Source organism: Chlamydotis macqueenii, chromosome 1 (genome assembly GCF_036417535.1).
Source record: "Chlamydotis macqueenii isolate bChlMac1 chromosome 1, bChlMac1.mat, whole genome shotgun sequence".
NCBI lineage: Eukaryota > Metazoa > Chordata > Aves > Otidiformes > Otididae > Chlamydotis > Chlamydotis macqueenii.
In genome coordinates, this window is record NC_141556.1 from 201,644,185 (window position 1) to 201,670,523 (window position 26,339).

Consider the following 26,339-nt stretch of genomic DNA (forward strand, 5'->3'; position numbering starts at 1 on the left):
AGAGATATCATTAATGCCACTCCATCAAAACACGAGAGACCTGCATTTAAACATTATGTACATACAGATTTTTTCTTACTCCTTGACACCACCTCAAAATACCCGGGAGAGGTACAGGGAAACGAAGCAAAGGAAAACCATGGTAAGAGTATCTTGTTCAAAGAAACACACTTACAGTCATCAGCCTGAAAAAGACAATGGGGGAGCCTTAAAAGTTCTGCAAAAATCACAAGCCGCACAGAAACAGTGGCTATCTCTTCCAACGTGAAAACAAAAGGTTATCTAACATAGCAAGAAACAAGGTCAAAACAAAGAAACAAAGATGCTTTTTTTTTGGTAAGAAGCACAGTTAAGTCATGAAGCTCCCTGTCACTGGATGCTGTGGATATTTAAAATTTATACCGGTTCAAGAAAGGACTAGGTGAGTTCACAGAAGAAAAATTCACTGAGAGCTATTAAAGACATAACCCCTTGCTCAGGAAATCTTCAAGCCCCAAACCACCAGAGGCAACAGAAGTATCACTACATTCTGCCTACTCTTATTCTCTACCCTAGGCAGGCAGCGCTGTGCGTGAGCAAAAAACACAACTCACAGCACAGCACTTACTCGTATCTGGAGACAGGATATAACACCAGATAAGCCTCAGGTCCAACCCAGCACGGTCATTCTTATGCTCTTTGTAGGAAGATCTGGACGCGAACATTTTGCAATAGCTTGAATGACTCAAGACACCGTTAGCTGATCATCACTGTTTGCTACTAGGAGTTATCACTGTCATGGATGAACCAAAACACACTATGAATAAGCACTCTTTAGACACCTATCTAGGTGACCTATTTTAGCAGACAACAAAGAAGGAGGAGGAGCTGAGTTAATGCTGCAAAATTAAGGATCATGAAGACGTTCTATCTTGCTAGCTGAACCATGGGAGATGTTCTCCAGGGGATGAGTGATGATGGGTAGCTGGAGGCTGGATCATCTTTAACTGCTTCAGAGTCAGAGGAGGTGGACCACTATGCCTTTAGTCATATTACAAGGCTGTAATTCTTCCAGCAAGAACTTTAGTGATTTGTGCTATGAGGTATGCTAAGTCTAACTTTTAACAGTAAAAATAACTGCATTAATAAATAAATAGCTGAAAAAAGTTGATTTGGGCTACCAAGCCCAAACGGTTTAAATAAAGACTGATTATACAGCTTCACACACTTCCACACTCTGTGCTTGCACATATTATCTTCACCCTCTTCCTAACTTAGTTCCTAGCTTTAAGCTTCACCCGTTTCCTAACTTAGTTCTTAGCACAAGGGCAGTCACTATGCGGACAGCTATTCATACTTTTTTCCTAAGAATTCAGTATTGCTCTCTCCTTTTCTCCTCCCACTATTGCTTACTGCATACCATCTACATCCTGTAATGAACATAGAATTATCTCAGCCTTCATGCAAGCCAAGTCTAGAAAGACAGTAAAAGAAGTATATTTTATGTCATATGCAGCACCATTACTTTATCTGACAGATGGAGATGCTGAAAGCAAGACTGCCTAAGGCCACACACTGAACCGGTGATTAGGCAGACCCTTGTGGGTCCCTGCTTCACACCCATTATTCCACATGCCATTCCTTCAGACCAGGAGATGCTAACCAGAGCTGGAAAGAATGCAGCTCCTCACACTTCCTTGTCCTCACAAAAGCTGCAACGTTTTTCTGCCATGGGGACATAATTTTTAAAAATATTGTTTTATATTAAAAGGAGAGAAGAAAACATTAATTTTATTAACAAGAAAAAAAAATGCAACACAATCTTGTTTTGATCCATTTAATGTAGCCCCCACAGAAGGTCCAGTTACTTCAGCCGCAGCAGTTAGTGCACTGTATCTGTTTCAAGTCAGACTCCATGAAAATGAGGAACACGCCACACACTAACATGCTAACATGCTTGCTTACTTAACAGTCACTTGCTAAATTTTAGTTGAAGCATCTTTAAAAAAAAAAAAAAAAAAAAAAGAAAAGAAGACTGGAAGAAAAACAGGACAGAACAATTAAGGTTTCAGCAATTAAACTCTGATGTTTTTTAATTGGAATACCTTTAATATAGGGGTTTTGCTTATAAAATGTTTCTATTAGTTTTCAGGTGCTGCAAAATTTTACTTCTCTTTTGCAAAATCATGTTAATTCCTACTAACTAAGACTAATTTCCACTTAGATTTTAATCTAATCTCATTACATCTCAGACTCAAGAATCAATATTCAGGGGAATACTGAAGAGAGAAAAAAAAAAAAAAAAAGAGAGCTTCTTTGCTTGCCTGCAAGCCCAGATAAGTTTTCTCCAAGAGAAACGGGAAAAGTTCCTTCTTGAAAGATACAGAACAACACTGGAATAGCCGATAACAATACTTTTGGAAAATATCCACTCATCTTGTTTCCACACACAGTGGAAAAGTCAATAATAAGTCAATAGTTCGCTGCTAGGATGAAGAAAAAAATAAAAATACTCCGAGCTTGAACTAGTTATTTGTTACTAAGGTATCAACAAAGCAACATTTGGTGTTTAACCCTAGGACTGTATTTTTATCCAAAGACTGACTGTAGAATGTCCCCGACATCACCATAACATCATTTTCGCTCCAGGGTACTGTAAGAAGTTGCACTTGGAGCACAAGCTTCACATGGCTCAGTTTGTTGGTTGGCTGGATTTCCATTCCAGCACATCCTCTTCTCCCTTTTCTCAATGAAAAGCAGCTTAAAGGAGTTGTAGATTCCATTTCAAAAGCACAGCAGCACTTAACATATTGGCTTCTCTATCCTCCATTTAATACAAGTCGGAACGTTTCCATGAAGTTGTACTTTTCACAAAAACATGAGCAAACTTCACAAGATTAAAATCAAACAAATTCTGTAACTGGATGCAATTCTGAAATCATCAGTTCTTTTTAAAACGGAACTGGAATTCTCCATAGGGGGAAAAAAAAATAAAAATCAGTTAGTCTAGGCAACATTTGTTGTTTGCAACGAGCAATAAGCAATATGAACCAAACTGACAGAGCACAAACATGGTAGTCTGGATTTTGGACGCTGCTTTCCAAATGCAGTATTTTTAAACTTGATGAGCATGTAAAATGCTTAACTGCAATGGATGCTCCTTTCAGCGCTCAATGTGTATTGACTGCAATCCTGTTTCATCTCCAGTTGAAAACGTAAGTAAACACGAATCAATGAACAGCCTCTGATCTTTGAATTACTCAAGAGACTGCATCAGTAGCCAAGTAAAACACCTTCTTCCCAAAACATTCATGTTAGCTTCCTTGACATAAGCAAACAGAGCACATTGAAATATCAGCTGCAAGAGGAGAAAAACATAGCATTAAATAGGTTTTATTTTTTTTTAATTTTCATTTAAAATTATCCAATAACCAGATGGTTTTACAGATATCTTTGTGTCTGACACACAGGGCAATACACAAGTTTCTGCAGAAGAATAAATTCTGTTTTGTTAACTGTTTCTGAATTAGGGACCCCCAATCTACACATTGTCAAGAGAGACCATAATGACTCCTGCTGACTGTTGTAACAGCTTACCTATTAAGGACTGTGATTCTCTGGCTCCCTAAACATACAATGTACCATAACATCTCTCACCCAAGCCAATTATTCATGAAGACAGGCTTGCTAAATCCTTTTTCAAGCACCTTTCAATTTAAAACAATATTCTAGGACTCACTCTTCGCAGACAAGAATGCAGGACACAGACATAATTGGAGCCATCTCAATACAACCTGGTCACGCTCATTACTTAGCTAAGAAGTTTAACTTTTATATCATACCCTCAAGCTAAATATATAAATTAATCTTGTGTGTTCTGCTGTCAATTTTCATAATGGCTGGAAGAGGAAATAAAAAGATATCACTGCGGAATATTAATTATAAACTGCGTAAAGACTGTGCTCAAAATTAGTGTGGGAAGTTGTAATCATAAATAATATGGATGAGAGAACCAATATGAAGTTTGTCATAAATAGCCTCACTGAGCATTATTTTCCTATTGGTTTTGGAGGCCAAAAATATAAGATACAGTCACTAAGAAAAAGAGCACCAAGTCAAAAACTGGGACTTACATTGCCACTTTCTCAATAATAACACTCAGGTTACCTTTTAAAAATTATTTCTTCCTCCTCCTATTTCTAACATGAAAAATGAAACTTCTCTTCCCTCAAATAAAAACCAAACCCAATAATAACTCTCAGAAGTTCTGCCTTAGCAGCAAAATTTAGTAAAGTTTTCAGCTTAAGACATCTTCTTGAACTGAGTTTTCCAGTGGCTAAGAGCATACGCAGCTGCTAACTTTACTAGCTGGTATATAGCTTCCCAAAATATACCTAACAAAATGATTTTAAAATTCATGGTTTTGTACTACTGAATGAAAAAGCAGAACACGTTTCTGGGTGTGAATAATAGTCAGATTCTGGTTTTCATCATCTCCCTACAGATAAGCAAAGCAGAAGGGCTTGAGAGAATTTTGGCTTCTTAAGATGTACAGGTTGAAGCTCTGACAACTTCTGAGTGTATGTGTAAATGATTATTGCAAGAAAAATTAAATAAGAGTACATTTACTGCAATAGTCTGAAACAGTACAGTTACTTGAATATCTCCTTATCACTATCATCTGCGTGACTGCAGCAAGGCCTGGTAGAGCTCCTCCTGATAAACCTTACCACTGACACAAGTTACTTTAAAATAAAATGCAGAAGGCTATGCAAAACAGACATCATGCAAGGTAACAAAAGATAACCTGAAAAATACAAGATACAGCTTCATCTTTCAATAAGAACTGTACAATAACAGAACAACAGACCTAGCATTAACTGGAAATAACACATACAATGAAGATTGCTGTAACAAACTCAGAGATACCAGAGACAAAGTAGAGAGTGATAGAAAAAGCGATAGACAGAAAATTTATTTATTACCCAACTTTCAAAAAATAGCATTTGAACACTTAATTAAGCATTGCACAAATCTGTATGCACAAGTAACAAAACATTTTTATAGTATAACTTTGCATTTACATTGAAATGTAACCAATAAATTGATAAATTTTTTTGCAAAACATATTTTCATAATGTTCTAGGAACACTCTTTTTGCTATGGAATTTTTTATTTTAATGTATAAACACAAGAGTAGAGCTATTAATAGTACAAGATCCTGACATTAAAAAAAAAAAAAAAATCCTAGTGGTACACCTAAAGGCCATCATGGTGAAATTTTTTACTAGATATCTTTCATCATGTTCTCCTGGGTGTTCACTCTCAAGGGTATGGAGAAAGCCTGGTATATCTTTAAGTATGGAATTACTGAACCCAGTTGACGTTTGCTGGTTAGTTCAGAAACCCCAAAGATTTTCATCTCTTCTTGAACTCCTCCCACACCACTTTTTCAAATACTTCTCAATTTTCAAATGCTAGCACTGATTTTCTCTCTGCGGCTTCTGGGAAACATCGCGTTAGTCCAAAACCTCTCCAACACCCAAAGGGGACAATGCCATAGTCACCTTACTTTCCAAAAACCCACCTGCTTGGACAATGGCTATTCACAACAACCATTTTTACTGCCCTTATTTGAATGCACAATTTACACAGAGTAAACTGCCCCTTCTGCGGCATTCAGTTTAATAAAAAATTCAACAGAATTGTGAATTGTAAATAGGAAGACCCCTCAGACAACACAGACTAACAACTCCAAAATCATTTCTCCCTTCATGTTATCCTTTCAAATATTTGCAGATTGCTACCAAGACACTCCTAAGCTTGACTAAGCTACTGAAGGAGGTGGAGGGGAAGATGCATTCTATCTATGGGTTATTCTTTTTCTACAGAGGGTTTAACAGAGGAAAAAAGAGAGAGTCCAAAAGGCAAGGGCCTCAAAACCAGTTTTTAGGGTTAAGTATTTGCTTCAATATAACATTTTGACCAATAGTACAAGAGAAAGGTAGCTGCCTAGAGCTCTCATTCATATTCAGCAGAAGAGAGGGCTGACAACAGCTCCAAAAACATCTCACACAACTTCCTCTAAAATACTTCATAAATTGTAATTTGGTATTGTCAGGAAGTGTTCCTATTCATTGACAAAAACAAAAAACCAACCCCACAATATCAGAACCAATTAAATGACTAAGACACTAACAAAGACTATTCCCTGGCATGGACACAACTCATCTGGATGAATAATTTTTTTTTTTTTTTTAAAGAGAGTGCTTTTTGAGTGAAAACATAAATACTTCTAAAAATCCCATTCCAGCGAGAATTCTAGAGCTTTTAGCTCTTCTTCCTTCATACTCCTGAAAATTTCATTAGCAGCCTACATAATCCTCATACTATTTTACAATCCACACAAATCTTCTCATGTAAGGATCAAGGCAGAGCTGTAGCAGAGCTGTAGGGAGGGCAGCAGAAGACTCTTCTCTTAAAGCTTCAGTTCCGCTAAGTACTAAACTCAGTAAAGTGCATATTCCAGCTGAGTGAGAGTATTCATCTCTAAAGAAACACAAGAGGATGTGGGCTTTGAGCCAGTAAAATAGTCAATGATCTGGAATCTCACAGGACAGACCTACCAAACTGGTTTCGCAACTGCCAGTGCACAAAGACAGCAATAAGTACTTGACTCTGTTGCAGCTCCTTATAATTGAATCAAACTTCAGTAGATTTTCTGTATTATCACTATTGACATATCTCTTTCCTGCCAAATAATTCCTTTACATATCTCAAAGGAGCCTTACTATTTATCAGAGTCATCAAAAAATCTGGAGATCAGATTGGAAAAATGGTGTTAACACCAAGTAACATATTTTGCTGCTGATATAGATGTTTACAATCAGCTTTCATTTTTTCCTTTCTTGTAGAAATGTCACAACCTTAAAAGCCAGGGAGGTAAGAAGATAGAGGAAAATTAAATTTAGGAAGCACACACTAATGTACATGGAAGAAAAGTAATCTCAATTACATCCATGTAGTACTGGGATTTACATCAGCTTTAATACTCTGGAAAGCCTGGAATCACTGTAGACAGTTCTTTTACAGTGTCAACCTAATAATCAGTAACAGTCAAAAACATTAAGGCTTATTAGAGAAAGAAAGCACAAAGCAGAAAATACCATTATTTGATGCATTCACGTGTTGAATATTCCATGAAGTTTTTTGCAATCCACTCCACAAAGGGCACAGTTACCATGAACAAGGCACAAAGAAGGCTGACAAAGGACAACCAGAGTGCCAGATCTGATTATTTCAAAGCAGAAACTAACCAGACTACAACTTTTCAAAATAGGTGGGGAGTAAAACCTGCAAGGAAGAAGAAATAAAAGAATGATCTTTAAAAAAAAATGCAAACCCACATGAACAGGACAGGTAATGCATATATGCAATGGTTTCTGTTTCACACAGAACAAAAAATTGCCATCATCAGAGAAAATAACCAAGCAGCAGGCATGCAACAAAGGAAGAACTTTTACCTTTGCACTGCACACTTAAATCTTGAAACTCCCCACTTGCTGTCTCAGCTGCTGTGGAACCTAACAGGACACCAGGATTCAAACCAGATTAGATAAAGCCACTTCTGAAAAGGGGTTATTTAAGAACATTTAGGGGAACTAAGCAGAAGGCTACCTCAATTTAGAGGTTCTCCTCATCCTCATTTCAGAAGCTGAGTACCTTTGCCTGAGTCACCGACTGGTCAGTTTTGTTCTGGAGGTCTGAAGGCACAGTGTATGGTTTGGCCAAGAGTGCAGAGATGCTGACATGTCTCTAAAGTAGCCTCATGAAATCTGAAACTTGTATTTCAATAATAGTAGGATTTAATGACTAGCTTAATTTGTTCCATGGGGAAACAATCAACTTTTGCAGAAGTGGAAAAGCTCTTGTGTCTTATCACTTTTAAGGTTTTTTTGTTTGTTTGTTTGTTTAAAAAAACAAAAGCAACTTCCTATATACCTGACATCCTGTTAGGAGCAGAAAATAGCTTTTGGAGAGACCAAATTCGACATAGTAGCTCTGGATCTTTCAAATAGTAAAAAGACCATAAGTCCCTCCTCCTTAATTTCTCAGAGAAGCACAAATAGAATCCTTACATTGGAATGAATAAGGAGTTAATGGAGTATCAGACTTCATATTTAAAGAGTCAACATACTTTTAATGAAGTTTAACAAAGCAGTATGACAAAATTTCTACTGAACTCTATGATATACAGCAGTATGACAAGTTCTACTGCACTGATAGCAAGTATTGTCTGAACAATCTATTTCACTACAGAACAAACAGAATGCTGAATTCCTTCTATGCTATTTAAAAAGTACTAATCATCCGTTTTAAGATCTCTCTTCTACACTAAAAAATGCCTTTTAGAAGTACTCAAATCAAACAAATTCAGACAACTGTTTAAAAACCGTATTTAACTCGTTTACAGCTAATAACGTTTCTTTATCTTAAGCTAAAGCTATAAATAGAAACTAACATGGAAGCGAAATTCCCTGTAATACTTAACTGTTGCTTAAATTGCTCATCACCTGCATCTACACAGTAAAAGACAGGGCATAAAAAATTAATATCTATACAAAGAGGAGCAGAAGGTAGAGAAGATACATCGCCCAAACCCATAGGCTTTATTTTACTGTGTGACAACTGAGACAAGAAGAAAGCAAGAACTGGGCATTCAGTTGGTCTAGTTTTTGTATTTGCCAAGAATCCAGACATGGGATTTGATATGCAGAATGTCCAACACCCACTGGTACAGAACCTCACAGTCCCTCTCCATATTCACTGCACTCAGCTTCTCCCACATACCCCACAAATGAGGGGAGGCGGGGGGGAAGAAAAAGGAAAAAAAATAGAGATTTTAATCAAGTAACAGGTTTAAAAATAAAATAAAATAAAATAAAAACAAAACCAAAACCAACCAATCAAAACAAATCAAGCCACTAAAACATTGTTCTCCAACCCATGAGTGTTCACGGGTAAGAGTAACACTGCTGTCTTGTATTTCATTCCATTTGTACGAACATATTGTTGCATAAGTGCCATTTTAATTTACAAAGGGACAAGAGAATGTTTGTCAAAATATCATGAAATTCCTTTGGGTACATTAAACATTCAAGAAAACATCACAAGATTGACGTTTAATCCAGCAATACAGTACTCAGTGCTTCATAATGACTCCTCAACACAAGTGACAAAAGTAGGCATGAAAGCCAGCTTCTATTCTAAAATAGTCTTGAAGTCTCAAGGTGTACTAAAAGGTGTACTGTAGCTTCTCATAGAAGACAAAGAGGCTCTGGAATGTCAATGACAACAGAAGTTGTGACAGCATAATGCATATTTTACTGACAAATTATTTGGAAACTGTCAGGTTTTCCACCGCTGAAAGGTGGAAAAAAAAGTATGTGATTTGCAACGTTATTTTTGTAAATTTAAGATAATTACCACTCCCAGGGAGATTTGGGATATATTGCATTAAGAGACAAAAGAACTGAACCAACAAAACCAAGAATTACATAATTGCTGTGCTTTGGTAACGTAAATAAAATAAGAATAGTCATATTTTTAACCTGTTATAGCTCAACTTCATAGAGAAGGCATTAAACAGAAACAGTAGTACTATGTACAGTTATCAATATTGTACAAGAATATAAAAATCAGAAGTTCTTCAGTTGGTATGGAACCAAAGAAAATTGGTGGATCCTGTGAATTTGTGGGTTAAATTTACTTACAGCAGAGACCAATCTGTCTCTTGGAGTATGTGGAAAAAAGAATGGGGAAATTGTACCTGTTAGAAAAGTTGTATTTTTTCACTTCCCAACGAAACCTGAACAAATAAATGCTAAACAAATGACTGAAACATAGCCTTAATGTTTTCATCTTCAATCCTGCAATCTAGGGATAAACAAAAGGTGGTAAGACTTAGATGAACACCATCCCAGTCCCCCTCTCCACAGAAAAATGAATTGTGTCATACAAGCTACAGATTATGGCATCTTCAATGAGCTAAGCAAAACAGAAGTTACAGCTTGAAGTGCAAACTCAAAAATCCTGCATGAGTGTATCAGGAAATCTCTCAGCATACAAAGAAGATTTGGCTATGTAAACAGGAAATGTACTGCTGTGCCTACACGCCTCTTCATAAAATGAAATATTTTGGATTTCTCATTTGACCTTAGACTCCTAAACAGCATGAAGATGCAGCAGTTCCAAGCTCACATAGTAAAAAGACAACCAGCATCAACTGTATTTGTGAGAAAGCTTCATTAAGTCTATTGCCAAGCCTTACATTTATGCCTACAAGAATTTGCTTGGAGACACACTTCTGTGTTTTTAAAGCGGTGTATCAGTCTATTTTCCGATTAAACCAGTCATGGTAGAAGATAAAACAATGAATATACAAGAGCCTTGAGAATTTTAAGATGCTTGAAGTACTTCAGACAAGCTGTATCTCAACAGGCTAACAAAGCTAAGCTCGTAACCCTACTTTCCCAAAATTAAGGATCTTTCAAAAATGTTAGTTTTGCTATCTTTACATACCTGCAGCATAGCAACTTAAACTGAACATACTTATTTAGTGTCTGTATAATTGGAAGTAAAGGTAGCACTACCATCTTCAACTGTTTGGTTTTGTTTCAATGTATATTTGCACATGTATGTATAAACACTAAAATAAGCTATCCAGTCTAGCATTCAAAACTAAGAGGGAAAGAAAAGAAGAACAAAACACACCAAGAACAAAAAAAACCCAAAAAACCAACAAACAAACCTCACACTAAAAACATCTCCCCCTCGAAGATCGATATTATAGCACAACAACTCCATTTCAAATCACAATGATGACACCAAAGTAAGGAGAGTACCAGAAGGAATCATCTGAGGCCTCACCTGAAAGCATTTTAGAACATTACAAACATTAAACTATAAAATGTCTTAAGAGCATATTCTTCCCAAATTTCAAAGTTCCACATACACACATACATTCAAGTAATGTCAACTTGAAGACTTGAAAGTAGACTGAAAACATTACTTTCTAAGGCAAGAAGGAACGAAGGTGACCAACAAGCCCAGCTACCACTGAACAGGAGTTTCCTACCCCTGAACAGGAGTTTCAGGACTTAATGCTTCAAGTCCAACAGGGTATAAGTGAACGGGACTGCATCTCGGGGGAGGACAGGAGCGGGGCATGGAAATCCAACAATTTAATAGTTTCCAGCAATGAAAACTCCATCACAGTCTTAAGTTATTGTGTTAGTAAGATATTTCCTTATTTACAGTCGCACATTTCTAACACTAATTTCTATAGCTTCTGCCAGCACTTGGATCTTCACATGCCTTGGCCTGTTAGACAGAGAAACTTCCCACAAAGATTCTTTTTTGTGATATAAATAAATCTTTAAATTTCTCTTTGGATTAAGCAATGGCAAAAAACATTGATTATGGTGCTTGTGGTTTCCAAGGAGCTTGAGCATTTTCAGATGCTCTTCATACGTTGAAAGGGTCTTCCCTGACACTTCACAATTTTTCAGCATTCTCCTGAAAACAAGCAGCAGGACCAGACTCAACACCCATAAATGCAACAAATACAACCAATATCCATGAAACCCTTCAACTAATACTTGCAGAGATCATACACCTCTGGCATCTGTCAATCTGCAAGCCCATGTTCAGTTTATTAAATACACTCAATACTAAATATACTTAAATTCCTCCTCCACCAACCAACTGCTTTTCATAGTCAGTGTTAACTGGCCTGTAGCCATGCCACATTCACTATTTCCCAACTTGTTGAAAATGTCCCCCAAACAGATTATGTAAGGACAAAGAGTGACATTTGCTGTGATTCTAACAATTTTATTTTCAACTCTCAAAAAAGCAAGTTTTCCAACACAGAAGTCTTAGCATACTTTTTTAAAAACAAAAGCAGCAGCAAGAGAATTCCCTCTAAAAATCAGAGCAAAGCACTGACAGTTGTCAAGGAGAAACTACATTGAGAAACTGAAGTGCATTCACTTCCTTGCTACTTCAGATGTAGTAAATTAAATCTGCAAATTTACAAAATTAAGGTAACATATCCTAATATCCAATCTGTACAATATTGGTACATATTAGTTAGTAAATCCTAGATGGAGATTTACGAGGAAAAAAAAAAAAAAACACGTATCTTCAGGCATTCATGACACTTACAAAACTGCACTATTTTCTCCTAGGTTTATCAGAAGGCTTGGACAATAACATGCTGAAACCGGGAGGGAGAAGGAAAAAGAGTGGTACTATCCATATTACATTTCAGTAAAAGTACGTGCACGTGGTTAATAAAAAAAATGAATATTCCCAAAGATTATTTTAACCCCATGTACTTTGGTGTGGCTTAAATCAAGTTCTGTTTAACCAGATCTGTTACCAATGGAAGGTAGCAACTCTTTTCCTCAGGTCTGTTTTGAACTGTTGGACCTCTGCCTGCTCTCCACTGCCTGGCTCTTCAAAGCCCAACTCAGATGGAGTATCCATCCTGTAAGTTGTCAATGTATCCATCCTGTAAGTGTCAATTTCCAACTCTTGAAGGCACTGACTGACAAATATTAAATAAGTCTGTTATGCAAATAACACATACCACAAGACAAGATTCACGAAAGCATCTCTGGGTACACAGAGCAAACTCAAATCTTTATAATAAGCTAACTATAATTCTTATCAAGGAGCCATTAGATCATTTTTGTTTGTCTGTGCTAAAACAGACTCTTTATAAAGTATGCAAGATAGCGCAGCTTATATTAGAAGCTAAAATATTTGACAATACTTGATGAACGCAGGCATGTATTTTTATACATGCATGTTGGTTTTAGCTGCAACAGTTTCTCAAATGTTCTCACAATTTCTGCCTTTCCCCAGAATAAGGGAGTTTCACCTCTCCTACAGCAAAGCTCAAGACCTACTTATTTCAAAGTCACCCAGAAGGCAGGCTCCATAGCCCTCTAGCTCCCTGCATGTAAGCTAACTAGTAATTCTCAAGAGGAACAAGGAAGCATGTCTCAATTTTTTGTTGAAGTAGGAGTATACAGCTTCTTTTAATGGCAGTGGTGGTGCTAGACATGAAAAGGTTCAAGAAGGGAACAATTTTTTTCCACTAGATAACTTCAAGCTTGAAGCAATCTTTTTTTCACACCAGCAAGTTCTACCTGCCTGCTTCCTGCAACTCACAACTCATTTTAGCCTTAGAGGAAAAATATCACCCCTCTACAATATTCATGGTTTTAAAATAAGAGTTCACACAAATAGTACATCTCAAGGAAGTAAAGTTCTCGGGTTCTCCCTGCCTCCTCTCCTTCCCATCATTTGTAAGCAAAAGGTTAAAGGCAAAAGGTAGGGCAGAAGAGTTGAGAAGATGCAAGGAATGGACATAAAGTGAAACACAAACTTCCTGAATGGCACAGTCACAATGTTCCTAAGGCCTCGATTGCACCAGTAATCTAGGAAGGCTTCTAAACACCAACAAGCACCATCACAATACTGTAGATCTGTCTGTTCTTCATTTAAATATGACCTGAACTTCTAAGAACTGCAGCTTTTAAGAACTGATTCGCACACATTTACACTGACATTTGGCCACCTCTTGAAATGAATCAAACTATTACAGCAGAAAAAAAAATGTTAAAATTCAGCCAGTCATCCCTTCCTGTTCCAATTAGCAATCAAAGAACTGAGTTGACTCAAAAATAAAACATCTTTACTATGAAACCCCATCCTATGTATTGCTTGTTTTACCAAGAATTTGTGCTCTTTTTGCATGGCAGTGAGATAGCGGCAAGGGTGAGGACCTGGGGAAGAAAAGTGAAGACTAATTTTACATTTGATAATTTTCTAGAAGCAGTCAGGTTCTTGCTCTGGTATTTTTTGCAGAAGGCAGGACAAGTTCATAGAAAAAAAATTATATCCTTAATAGAAAAGTAATCAGGTCAGATCAGTGCCCACCTCATCTAAGATTCATAATAAAAGAATTACAAGCCTTAGCTGCTTTTAAATAATTAATTCCCCTGTTCTTTTCATTTCATAAATTTACTTCTCCCATTGACAGCAATAAAACAATTCTCAAACTGTCATCAAATGCCTGGATGGAAGCTGCTTGATGAATAGGAAACAAAAGGTGCCTCTTCCAAGGACAGAAGTACAGGAAGTACTTGGAGAAGAGCTGTATTGGGTTTACACGGCAAAGTTTTGTTAGTGGGAGAGGAGGGCTGCAGGGGTGGCTTCTGTGAGAAGACATCAGGAGCTGACCCCACATTAGACTGCTTCCAACTCAGACCCACCACTGCCCAAAGCTGAACCCATCAGTGAAACTGGTGGTGGCTCCATGATAATGTATTTAAGAAAGGTTAAAAAACACTGTGCAGCAGCTAGAAGAGAAGAGTGAGAAAACATGAAAAAGTGAGCCCTGCAAACACCAAGGTTAGAAGAGGGGAGGAGGCACTCCAGGCACTGAAGCGGAGATTCTCCTGCAGCCTGTGGAGAAGACCATGGGGACACAGGTTGTCCACCAGCAGCCCGTGGAGAACTATGCTGGAGCAAATATCCACACTGCAGCCCATGGAAGACTCCACACCACAGCACATGGATGTGCCCTGAAGGAAACTGCAGCCCATGGAGAGGAGCAGGTGCAGGAGCAGGTTTTCTGGCAGGACCTGTGGCGTGTGGAGAACCCACACTGGAGCAGTCTGCCCCTGAAGGACTGTACCCTGTGGAAATGACCCATGCTGGATCATTTAGTGAAGGACTGTACCCCATGCTGGAGCAGTGGAAAAGTGTGAAGAGGAAGGAGTGGCTGAGATGAAGCGTTATCTACTGACTGCAACCCCCAATCCTCATCCCTCTGCGCTGCTCAAGGGGAGGAGGTAGAATGGTTAGGAGTGAGGCCGAGCCTGGGAAGAAGGGAGGGGTGGGGAAAAGGTGTTTTTATTTCTCATTGTTGTAATATGTTATTAATTGGCAATAAATTAAATTAATTTTCCCAAGTCTAGTCTGTTTTGCCCACAATGGCAACTGGTAAGTGATTTCCCTTTATTTATCTCAAGTCACAAGCTTTTCATCTTATTTTCTCCCTCTGTCCTTCCAAGGAGGGGCAGTGAGAGAGCAGCTGGGTGGTTACCTGGCAGGTAGATCAAGTCAACCCACCACAAGAGCACAGCTCAGAAGTCACAAGTCTTATTATTTGGGAACTCCTTAGTTCCCAAATAATAAGATTATTACAGAAGACAAAAGTGACTTAGCTGTCACTGGAACACTGTACATTAACTTTGGGTATAGTTTGATGTGCAATTAAGCTGTCACTGCCATCAAACAATAATTTAATGTCCTGTCCCTATTCTTCCCCCTACCTACCAACTTCCACGATCACTTCCTTTCCCAGGTTGCCCTTTGCTCTGCCAGGATGAGCACTTCCACATAATGAACAAAATTGGGAAATGAGGACACACGGAAAATTACTCGAAGATTTGCAGTTACTTTAGCTCCCTGATCCGGTAGAGCACACAGCTGAGCAAATAGCAGTGCGAATACTACTTAAGGGACAGAAAGGGGTGGAAACAAGGTCTGAGAGTGTGAAGGAAAAAAAAAAAAAAAAAAAAAAAAAAAAAAAAGGGACAGGCTCTGGAGGTTTTCTGTTTGTTTGTTTAGCAGTAGAGCTGGCTTAAAACCACACAGCAAAATGTGGCTTCAGATAGATGCTTTCCAGTAACCTCCTTTGGTCAGAAGTTCCTGGGAGAACTACCAGACAGGTCAACCACTCTTCACATGAGAGGCTAGAGATAGAGGTGCTAGGAGATACAAAAATTCAAAATTCCTGCACAATTAGTGTGACATCCAGTAGACAAAACCTATGACCACAGTTCTGAAGTAGAGGGGGGGAAAAAAGCAAATTCACATCCCAGTTCACCTGATTTACTGTGAGCCTTCCTAACAACACAAGTTTGTTTAGTAAGGGACTGGCCTAGTCTGTGAAAAGTTTCATGAATACATAACTTGACAAAGACCCGTCTGACAAATTAACCTAAGTAATCATATACTCATTCAGTTTTAAATTAAACCAAAGAAGGAGAGAGAGAAAGAAGCCTGTAACAAGAGTTACACATTTTCAAAAAGCAAGATCCAAGTAATTAAGGAAACTTGAATTTAGATGTGACTATATATGGAGAAACTGCAAAGGTACAATGAATTACCTTGAATTTGCATGCTAGTTGCAAGAAGGACGTAAAACACATTGAAATCAGGGTTAGCTGAAGAAATGACATGGAGATGTAAGCAGAGGATCATGGACTGGGTGGAGAGAGAGTTGCAGGGTGGAATCAGTATTCAACAATACCTGCATAGTGATTGTTTTAAGAAGTTAAGACAACCATGTTTTGTACCAGAAACTGCTGGAACTCCAGCACAAGAGCTTAGGGCAACCACCAGGGAGGTGCTGCGGCAGCTGCTGGTGAAGACTAGGGACTCCCACCACACACTGGGCAGTTTCAGCCTAATTCAGGATATTTTCACAAACACATTAATACTTAGAAAACTATCATTTTGTGCAACAACAAACCAAAATAGAATTTAGAAAGTAAGGAGAAACAGCTTTTTAACCTAGAAAAGCCAAAAGAAAACACAGAGTAAAGAAGACCAATGTGCAGAAAAGGTGACACAGAAACAGATACAGCCTAAAGTATGACCCAAACTAAAATTAATTAATTAATCTCAATTTTCACCAATGCTACCAGTATGAAAACAGCAGGAGAAATTCACAGGAATGAGTACATTAAAAATGCAAAATTATCACACAAATTTGAAAAAGAAAGAGCTCCACAAACTCAAACAGGGGTTAGGACAGATACAATTTAATACTAAAAATCAAACACATGAAAACACAAGACTTGTTACCCAAGATTTTTAAATTGGTTGAATCAATGAGCCTGGCAAATGTATGCTTATATTTAAGAAACAAAGATAATGATACAACACAAATGCTCCATTAGGTTGACCTTAAAATCAAGCCATTATTTAGAACACTGTTTGAAGGAAAGAACAATTAAAAGCATAGAAATTTATAGAAAATAGGGTAAAAGGCAACACATATTTATCAGAGGTAAACTGCATTAGATCAGTGGATATCTCTCTTAGACAAGGCAAAAGATTTATTTACTTTTAAAGAAAAAAAAACACACAACCACAATAGATCTAATCAACTGGTCACCAGGCTACAATGGCAGTTTAATGATTAAGGTGGAGAAGATGAGAACTTACACAGAAGCTATATAGATAAGAAGCAACTAGGAAGAAGTTTTGCTGCAAACAGCCAAAACCAGGAATGTCATTGTTTGGTATTATTCAAAGACTGGTGCTGAGACCAATCTGACTTTAACATTTCCACCCTGATCTGGAGAGAGCTTGGCTGCTACCACAGAGCAGTGATGCATTACACTGGGCTCTCATCTTTGAAAAGAAGGGAAAGAGAGAGAAAAGAAAAAAGGCAGGGGAGGGAAGAGAAAATGTAAGTTTGAAGTGTCCTCACCTACAGGAAACCAAAGGAAGAAAGAAAGATTTTCCTAAAGCACAAAAGGCAAAGAACAATTAAAATGAGAGGCTTATTTGTCCTTGTAATTCTACAGGATCAGATCACATTGATTCTTCTTATTGTTACCCGTTTTATTTTTCATTATGTTTATTTGAGTTAAAGGCTCTTTAGAGAAGAAAAATAATCCTACTGGTGATGCTTACTTTCATTTACATAGTATCTCTCACTGAATAGAAGAGTACTTTTGCAAACAGACATTACAATGCACATCTGACATGTAAACCTCTCTCTTTTAAGCAACCTGCAAAATATCAAGTAAAATCAGTAGCAGAACCAACCATACGACCTAGGCACTGCCGCACCTTGTAACTTACTTTGAATATGAAGCTGAAAGAAGATAAGACTTCTGAAGACACACAGAATTTCCATACTATTTTCCCATGCCTGAATTATACTAAGCAAAACACCTGTGAAACAGCATCACTTTGTTCCAGCTTTTGGTGTGCTGTGAAATACAGGTTTGCATAATTCAGGACAAGGAAGCAATTTAAGTTGGTAACTTCCAACTGATGTGAAAAACTATACTGTAACACAGCCCAGAGTTCATAACGTGCTGTGAAATTATTATCTTTCTAATTAAAGTTATTTGCACTTCACAGAGTGCCAATGGGAGGTTAGATTACTGCCCAACAGTACTTCAGTCTCATACTAATATGGAAGAAGGTCACGCTATTTTTCTCCCAGTTTCATATTTACCTCATTGTTACTGCTTATAAGATCCCAAGACTTTTTCACCTTTTATCGTACACTTGAGGAATCCATAGCACCACATAGTCAAACGAAGACCATAAACTGATTTCATTTAATGACTGATGTTCTCACAAAATAGGACAAACAAAGATCAAATTTGTGAACATTAGAATTAAAAGTAGAGGAAACAAAACTAGTATAATAATCTCCTGAACATTTAAAAGTTAATTCAAAAAGGCTTAGAAAGAGCTACTAAAATGAACAAGAAAACAGAGAAGCTGTTAGGAGAGAGGATGAGAACAGCTCGTCCAGTCTAGCAAAAGGATGTGATTATTCCCCAACCAAATCCAAGTAAGCAACAGTGCAGAAATGTTGAGTGAAAGGAAAATGAGCATAAACAATTTGAATTTCCAGATTAAATTCATTTTTAATTAGTTACTCAACCTTCAGAGTAACAGGGTTTTTGAATGGCCTTCTAGCAGAAATAGTAAGGATAAAAACTCTTATTAAAATGGAGTTTGACAAATAGGGATTACTAACACTAGCAGGAGATTGGATTTAACAAAGGAAGTGAATGATACCCTTAAAAAACCAATTCTCCCATATTTCAAATTTATTTATAATTACAGTTTTGAGACTACAGGAAAAAAAATAGAAAGGCAAAAACATAGCACTTCTTTACATATCATTCAGTAGAAAGAAGAACTGTATTGTCCTCTGTATTTTTCACAGAGGGTGAACACAAAGTTATTTACTATTAGAGGAAACTGCAAGTTGCTGTAGCACTTCTGCCCACGAAAACCCAAGAGAACTGTACAAGTTCAGTGACCACAGCATCATATTTTCCATTGTAGTAAAGACAATATTCATGAAGCAGCTGGTCTCTTATTAATAGAATTCATTTATCTTATTCATAACATTCAAGCATGCAGTAGACAACAAGCCAACTGGCCCATTAAGAAACTGATTAAATTTGACCTTTTCAGAAATCAGTTTAAAAGTCTGAAAGTTCTAATTAAAAAAAAACCTGCATAATATTTTCTTAAAGCAGTGATGTAATTTCACATGGCATTTGAAACTTAAACCCACTCCTTTGGTAACCTGACATCATTCAATTACAAAATTTCTCTAAAGAATATCTATTTCAATATTAAATCGCAAGAACACCCATGTTGAGTCACTCAATAAAGTCACAGACTTTATTAACACAGCAGTGATTACTGACAGTATGGGAATCCACTTGCAGGGATTCCTGGTTCAAAATGAAACATAATGTGATGGACAGAAAATACTGTGTTCTGTTAACAGTCCACTACATACTGGCACTTGCTCTCTCTATATATATTTGGCTAAAGACAACATGATACAGACTGCAGCTGCTTTAAACACTAGAGGAAGCAATTAAGCTCCTTCCCTGGCCAAGAACCAGCTTATCATTGGTATCTTAGCATGAAGGCTGAACACTGTTGGAATTGTTTCTGAAAATTACATCCATAATCCACAGATAACTCGGACATCAGCAGAAGTTGAGCAGGACAGTAGAAATGCCTATTAGAAGTAACACAACAGTGAGGGAGCAGATTACTTCAAAACATTAATGCCAATTACTAAGCTTCCACTTCCTTTTAGCAGGAAACATTTTTCCCCATTGGTGAGGGAATAATTTACTTAGAGACTATGAAATGTAACCTCTTGTAATGTCCTTCCTCTCACCCAACCCTAACACGAAGGGCATGTTATGTATTTTTGTATTATATGACTAAAACAATTAAAAACAATTCATTTCAAAGGCAGTGTGAGTTATTTCTGAAATTCTCACTAGGAAGCTATACTTTTATAATTCCATGTTCGTCATCATAGTATCACATATGAAGTATGAAGAATTAGATGTTTTACTTAAAATCTAAATTAATAAAAGAGAACGACTGCTACCAAACTTCAGCAGTTACTATTCAATGTACTCTAGTCCTGTTCCAGTTAGAATCTGGAAAAGACATTGTAAAGATTCAATCTCATGAAAATATGTGAGGCCAAGATATCTGGGAAAATGCATCTCTCTGGAAAGATGTAAAGGGTTTGTTTTTTTTTTTTACATAAAAAAAAAATCCCAAGAGAAATAACATGATCATAGCTTCTTATGCTGTAATTTTGTCCTTGTTTTTTTTTTTTTTCCAGACAGCTAACCCCCAAAATTTCCATATATATAACCAGGTTCATCACTGTATTTTTATAATTGGGTTTATGAGAGAAGAAAATCACCCCTGAAAACTGTATGTCAAAACAGTTTAAAGATAGTCTTTTCTGTGTGGAATTTCCATGAAACCCAGGTAAAAAAATACCCCTTTTCATCCCCTGCAAAAGATGGTATTTCTAAATTGTGCCCATTTCTCTGTTTCTCCATGTGTTAAGTAGTAAAATAAAAGTACTAATGATTGCTACTAATTACAAATTCCTAAAGATATCTGTTAAATCTTGTTCATATTACACCACAGCTCTGCATTACTGTTTGCACCACATTAAAACACTTAAAAAGGTATAGCACTACTTAAACCAGCTGCAAATCCTCTGAACTTTCAACCATTTAAACCAAAACTTATGTAGTTCTCATCTTTAAATACACGAACTTATTGCTAAAATAGAACTTAAGATGGAGAGAGAAGGCCTCAAAAATCAGAGGGAAAAACTGAAAGCTGCTGCACAGCAATAAGCCATGAGATCACCTGTACAAGATGCATGTTACTTTTTTTTTATTGTTTAATACAATATTCATTAACTTTGGCTGAACAGTAGGCCTATTATGGAAATTAAAAGCTGATAAGTATTTCTACAATGAAATTTCCTATATAATGTATAAGACAACACCCTAGACTAGGTAGCTTTTTCACAGGGAAACTACAAAGAAATTACAAAGTACACTACTGGTAAAAAGTACAGGAAAAATAGACTTGATGATTTAACTGAAAACAGCTTGGAATAAATGACAAGGAAAAATAGCAATTCTGCTGGACCTCATTATATGAAGCATTTAAGCATATGCATTTTAAACATGCATCTGAAAAATCTATTAAATTAGGTGCCTGAAAAAGTTATGAAATCAAAAGTTACCTCGTAATGAAGAAGGCCACTAGGAGACAGCTTTTTTCTAAAAAGTTTTCTTTTTCTAATTCTTAAGTTAACAACAAAGAAACTCTCCTCCAGATACACCAAAGAAAACTATGTGCTCCTACTTAACTGTGCCTACACGTGGAGTTAAAACCTCTGTTGAAAGAAAACTTTTTAATGTAATAGGAACACTTATTATATGCATAAACAAAGCCTTTCAAGAGATAGTAAAGTATTTAGTACCTCAGTTGATTTGAAAAAGAAAATGTAGTCTCTCACTGCAAATACTAATTGTAGGACAAGGCTGAAGGAGGCACAATGGCCATACAAATGTAATGCTAACACCTAACAAACCGGACCATATAATCTGTGCTCTTCTAGTGGACTCCCAGAGTCTCATATATTTAGGAAGAGAAGGAAATAGTGGGGAAAAAAAAAAACACAACCCTAGAAAATGGCTGCTGAGGATTTTGTATCAATCCTAGCATTATCAGCTCTCACTGCATTCACAGTAGTCAACTTCTGCTTCATGGAGTACCGTACTACAGCTCTACATACTACTTTGGAAAGCAGCATTCTTCAGAATAAATGTAGCAAAATCACATTAAAACAAAGTCTGACCTTACCTTGGGACCACTCCAACAATTAAAATGCAAAATGTTTCCATTAAGCCTATTTGTTCTGCCTTTAATTTATGTGGAATCTTTTGTCAGGTATATATAAACATTGTATTTTTATAGTAATTTCTTACATACTGTACTGTACACAAATTACTGTTTTGTAACTTTTGTGATAGTTTAATTCTATGTAAAAAACTGTGCAAATACTGTAATTTCATACTTATATTTAGGCAACTTTAATAGATTATAGTATTTTCTACCAACAAGTCAGCCTCACTGTCTCCTCTCTTCAAAATTCATATTCTACTGAAGCTCTGCAGCACAATCTGGATTTTTACTCCAACATAACTGATTCTCCAAAATGATATGTAAATGAAAAATCCTAGATCACCTAAAGGCATAAAACATGGTAAATAATGCCTGTTGCTCTTCAGGCTTGTAGGTTATTAAATATTCAAAGACCAAATCATAAGTTCATCATTGAAATTAACTACTAACTCCGCTATTTGATTAGATTTTCAAAGGCAATTAAAGAAAATGAAAAAAAAAAAAAAAAAAGCCTTGCACAAGTATTTTACATTCCACTGTCTTTAAAGCTGAGGAGCAGCTAGTGTGCTTTGAGTTAAAAGTTGTCTAATCTAGGAAACATACAACTGTGCTACCTTCGGTAACAGGTACACTGTCTTTGCAGCAACTACACCAGAGTCTGTACAGCATAAAGCTAGGATTTCTATTTTCTTGAGAAAAATACAGACATCTCCCCAGTTGTCCTAACACAGAGACTGAGACAGTATTCTGTGGAACGCACGGTCACGAAACTAAGGGATTTGAAATGAATAAAAGGAGAAATATTTCTTACTACACTAGAGCAGATCTTATTTTCCTAAGGCTAAAAGACACTATAGCACACAGCATTTTAAAGTTGCACATAGAATACAATAAGCATTGTGTCAAACACAATAACATTTGAACTAAGAAGTTTTAAAAATCCAGAGAACTAGCAAGTTAAGTAGCCATTACTTTAGAGATAAATATGGATCGAGAGCAGCCCTGAGGAGAAGGACTTGGGAGTGCTGGTGGATAAGAAGCTAAACATGAGCTGGCAATGTGCTCTTGCGGCCCAGAAGGCCAACCGCATCCTGGGCTGCATCAAGAGAAGCGTGGCCAGCCGGTCGAGGGAGGTGATTCTCCCCCTCTACTCTGCCCTGGTGAGACCCCACCTGGAGTACTGCGTCCAGCTTTGGAGCCCCAACATAAGAAGGACATGGACCTATTGGAGAAGGTCCAGAGGAGGGCCACGAAGATGATAAAAGAGCTGGAGCACCTCTCCTATGAGGACAGGCTGAGAGAGTTGGGGCTGTTCAGCCTGGAGAAGAGAAGGCTCCAGGGAGACCTGATAGTGGTCTTTCAGTACCTCAAGGGGGCCTACAAGAAAGATGGGGAGAGGCTGTTCAGTAGGGCCTGTTGTGATAGGACGAGGGGTAATGGTTTTAAAATAGAGGGGGGTAGATTTAGATTGGATATTAGGAAAAAATTTTTTACAATGCAAGTTGTAGAACACTGGCACAGGTTGCCCAGAGAGGTGGTGGGTGCCCCATCCCTGGAAACGTTCAAGGCCAGGTTGGATGAGGCTCTGAGCAACCTGATCTAGTCGGGGATGTCCCTGCTCCTTGCAGGGGGGTTGGACTAGATGACCTTTGAAGGTCCCTTCCAACTCTAACCATTCTATGATTCTATAAATATTGCTTCTCCTTCAAGTGGGAGAGAATTGTTATACATGTAGTCACAGAATCTAAATCTAGTAAGGACTCACAAGTATTCTTCACAAAAATAATGAGATTACTCACTTCAGAATCAAGGCCTACATTACTTCTCAAGAATGATATTCCTTGTACAGCAGTCTGTCTTTGAAAACTTAAGAAGAAAGTTGTTCTTTGTTCATATTTGATGTGGAACAAAAAGCAATCAATTTCCAGTGCTAGTCCAGGTCAAACAAGTACCCATGTGGTATCCTAACTTGTCATTACCATTTGTGCATTCCATCTTATAGGACCAGGTTTGTAATAGCAAGTTTCTGTTAAACGTACATTTTTACTACATAAAACAAGCTCAGACTTACTGTTTTATGGAGCAAACTTTTTAGCAAAGAGAAAGACCTAAAGTACAACAAAAAAAGTAAACTGTTTTGCTCTGGAAAGAAAAATGTACCATTGAGTTTTTAGCTATATAAACATATATACATGCACATTTTCTATGTATTCCATCATTCTTTGGGCACGGATACAGGAATTTATTTCATTTAATACAAATTCGCATAAGATGCTAGGTTTGTATCCAGCTACTTACTAAAACAAAGATGTGTCCAGAAATACATGCACTTATATGAAAAAAGTCTCAAAAAGACAGTAGCTGCTTTATGTAAATGCAGTGTTGTAAATGAACTATATATAGTCAAGGCACAAACAAGTACAATTAACATTCAGTTCTACTGTTGGCCAAACAAAATCTTCACAATTTGATCTCGTGTCCCAGGTAAAGAGGCAAACTTTGGGTTTAGACTCTGGGTTAGTAGCAGTTAGGTTTCCTATGAGCTAAGGAGCTCGTAGTAACACCTGTTCCCTGTCCACATAAGGATAAATACTGCTACCCTTCACCCTACAAAAAAAAACCCAACATACTCGGTCAACGTGGCAAATATTTTTAAAGATTAAAGTAATTCTTTTCCTTGAACATTGCACGTTGCAGCATGGGAAGCTGTACGTTACTCTTCTGCACTACCTGAAGGAAAGCTCTGGGCAACAGGTAGGAGAGCTCCAAAGTGACTTAATGACAAGAAGGAGGTGGAAAGGAGCTACAGGAGAAGAGGGCAAGCAGACCCCAGTAACGCTCATGGCAATTCCTAGTTTTCACTTTATACTTTGGAAAGCGTGAGGGCTGTTTTCATGCCCCGGGAAGCTGTCAGTGCTCATCTCACAGAGATTTAAAAGCACAAAACTGTTCATCCTTATCTCTTCTTTCAGAATCTTTCAAAATTCATAAAAATTCATCTTCTACATGACGACGGGGGGTGGGGGAGGATGTGGGGAGCATGTGAGATATAAACTCTCTTCATATATATTCACTTTAGTGCCCTGCTTTGCCCATTTATTAGGGACATCTCCATTTCCTACAGATACCTAACGAGCAGCCCACGTCCCGGAGCGAGACCCCCGGGCGCCTGGTCCGAACAGAGACGTTCACCACCGCGCCGCTTTCAGCCCCCAACCCCGAAGCGGGGCGCTCCCCACGTCCCCGGGCGGGACCCCCGCGCCCGGCCTGCTCCCCCCATCCCCGGGCGGGACCCCCGAGCCTGGCCCTCTGACCACACCGGGAGGGCGCGGCCGGGCCCGCGGGCCGGGGCAGGGTCCCGCACCGCCCCCGCTCCGCCGGGACACCCACCCAGCCCCGCCGCAGGCGAAGCGAGGCCAGGCAAAGCGGCGGGGTGGGAGCGGGGGAGAAAGTTTACGAGGCGTTTTTCAGCGGCTGCCGGCAGGGGAGCCCGCTCCCGGCGCCCATTCAAACAAAAGAAGCCCCCTCTCCTGCCCGCCGCCCCCGGCTTCCCCGCGCCCCGGCCCCGCCGTCCGACTCACTCCGCAGGGCCCCGATGAGGAGGCTGCCGTCCTTAATCAGCTCCTTGATGAACTTGTTCGTCCTCTCCAGCTCGATCTCGTGACACTTCAGGCGCTCCCTGAAATCCGGGCTGTCCAAGTAGGAGTCGCTGAACTCCAGCGTGGGCAACCCCATGGCAGCAGCAGCGGCGGCCGCAGCCCCCCGGCCGGCGGCGAAGGGGTGGGCGACTACGGGAGGGCTGCGCCGAGAGACGACGGGGACGAGGGGAAAGCGACGGAGAGGCGAGGGGAAGCGAGGCGCGGCTGCCGTCCCCTCCGCCTCCCCGAAGAGGCTCCTGACCCGGGGCACCGGCCCCCTTAGCGCCCGCCGCGCCGGCGGGGAGGCAGACGGCCGTTGGCGGCGCGCTCCGGCGGCTGTCACCCAGCTACATGCTGCCCGCGGGGCACCGCGGGCTCCCAGCGCAGCCGCCGCTCCGCCGCTTCCGGCAGCCTTCCCTCTTCCTCCCTCCCCGGCCCTAACTTCGTTCTGAACCTCCCCCGGCCCGGCCGAGGCAACCCTCCTCCCGGCGCGGCATGCTCACATGCCGGGGACGCGGCCCCGCCAGTACCCGCCCCTCGTTCGCCGCCACCGCCCCCTCGGCGGCGCTGCCCTCCAGCGGCGGCGCGGACGGGCCGGCTGCGGCCTGGCGTCGG

General features: G+C 38.9%; 1 protein-coding gene across 1 annotated transcript in view; it reads right to left on the bottom strand.

Moving 5' to 3' along the window:
* ARHGAP42 (Rho GTPase activating protein 42) overlaps positions 1-26,119 on the bottom strand; it is a 166,550-nt gene extending 140,431 nt beyond the window's left edge. The window contains exon 1 of the mRNA XM_086739604.1: positions 25,668-26,119. Within this exon, the coding sequence (XP_086595730.1) occupies positions 25,668-25,821 (154 nt within the window). The 5' untranslated portion in view covers positions 25,822-26,119. The remainder of the gene's footprint in view (positions 1-25,667) is intronic.
* Positions 26,120-26,339: the final 220 nt, after the last annotated feature.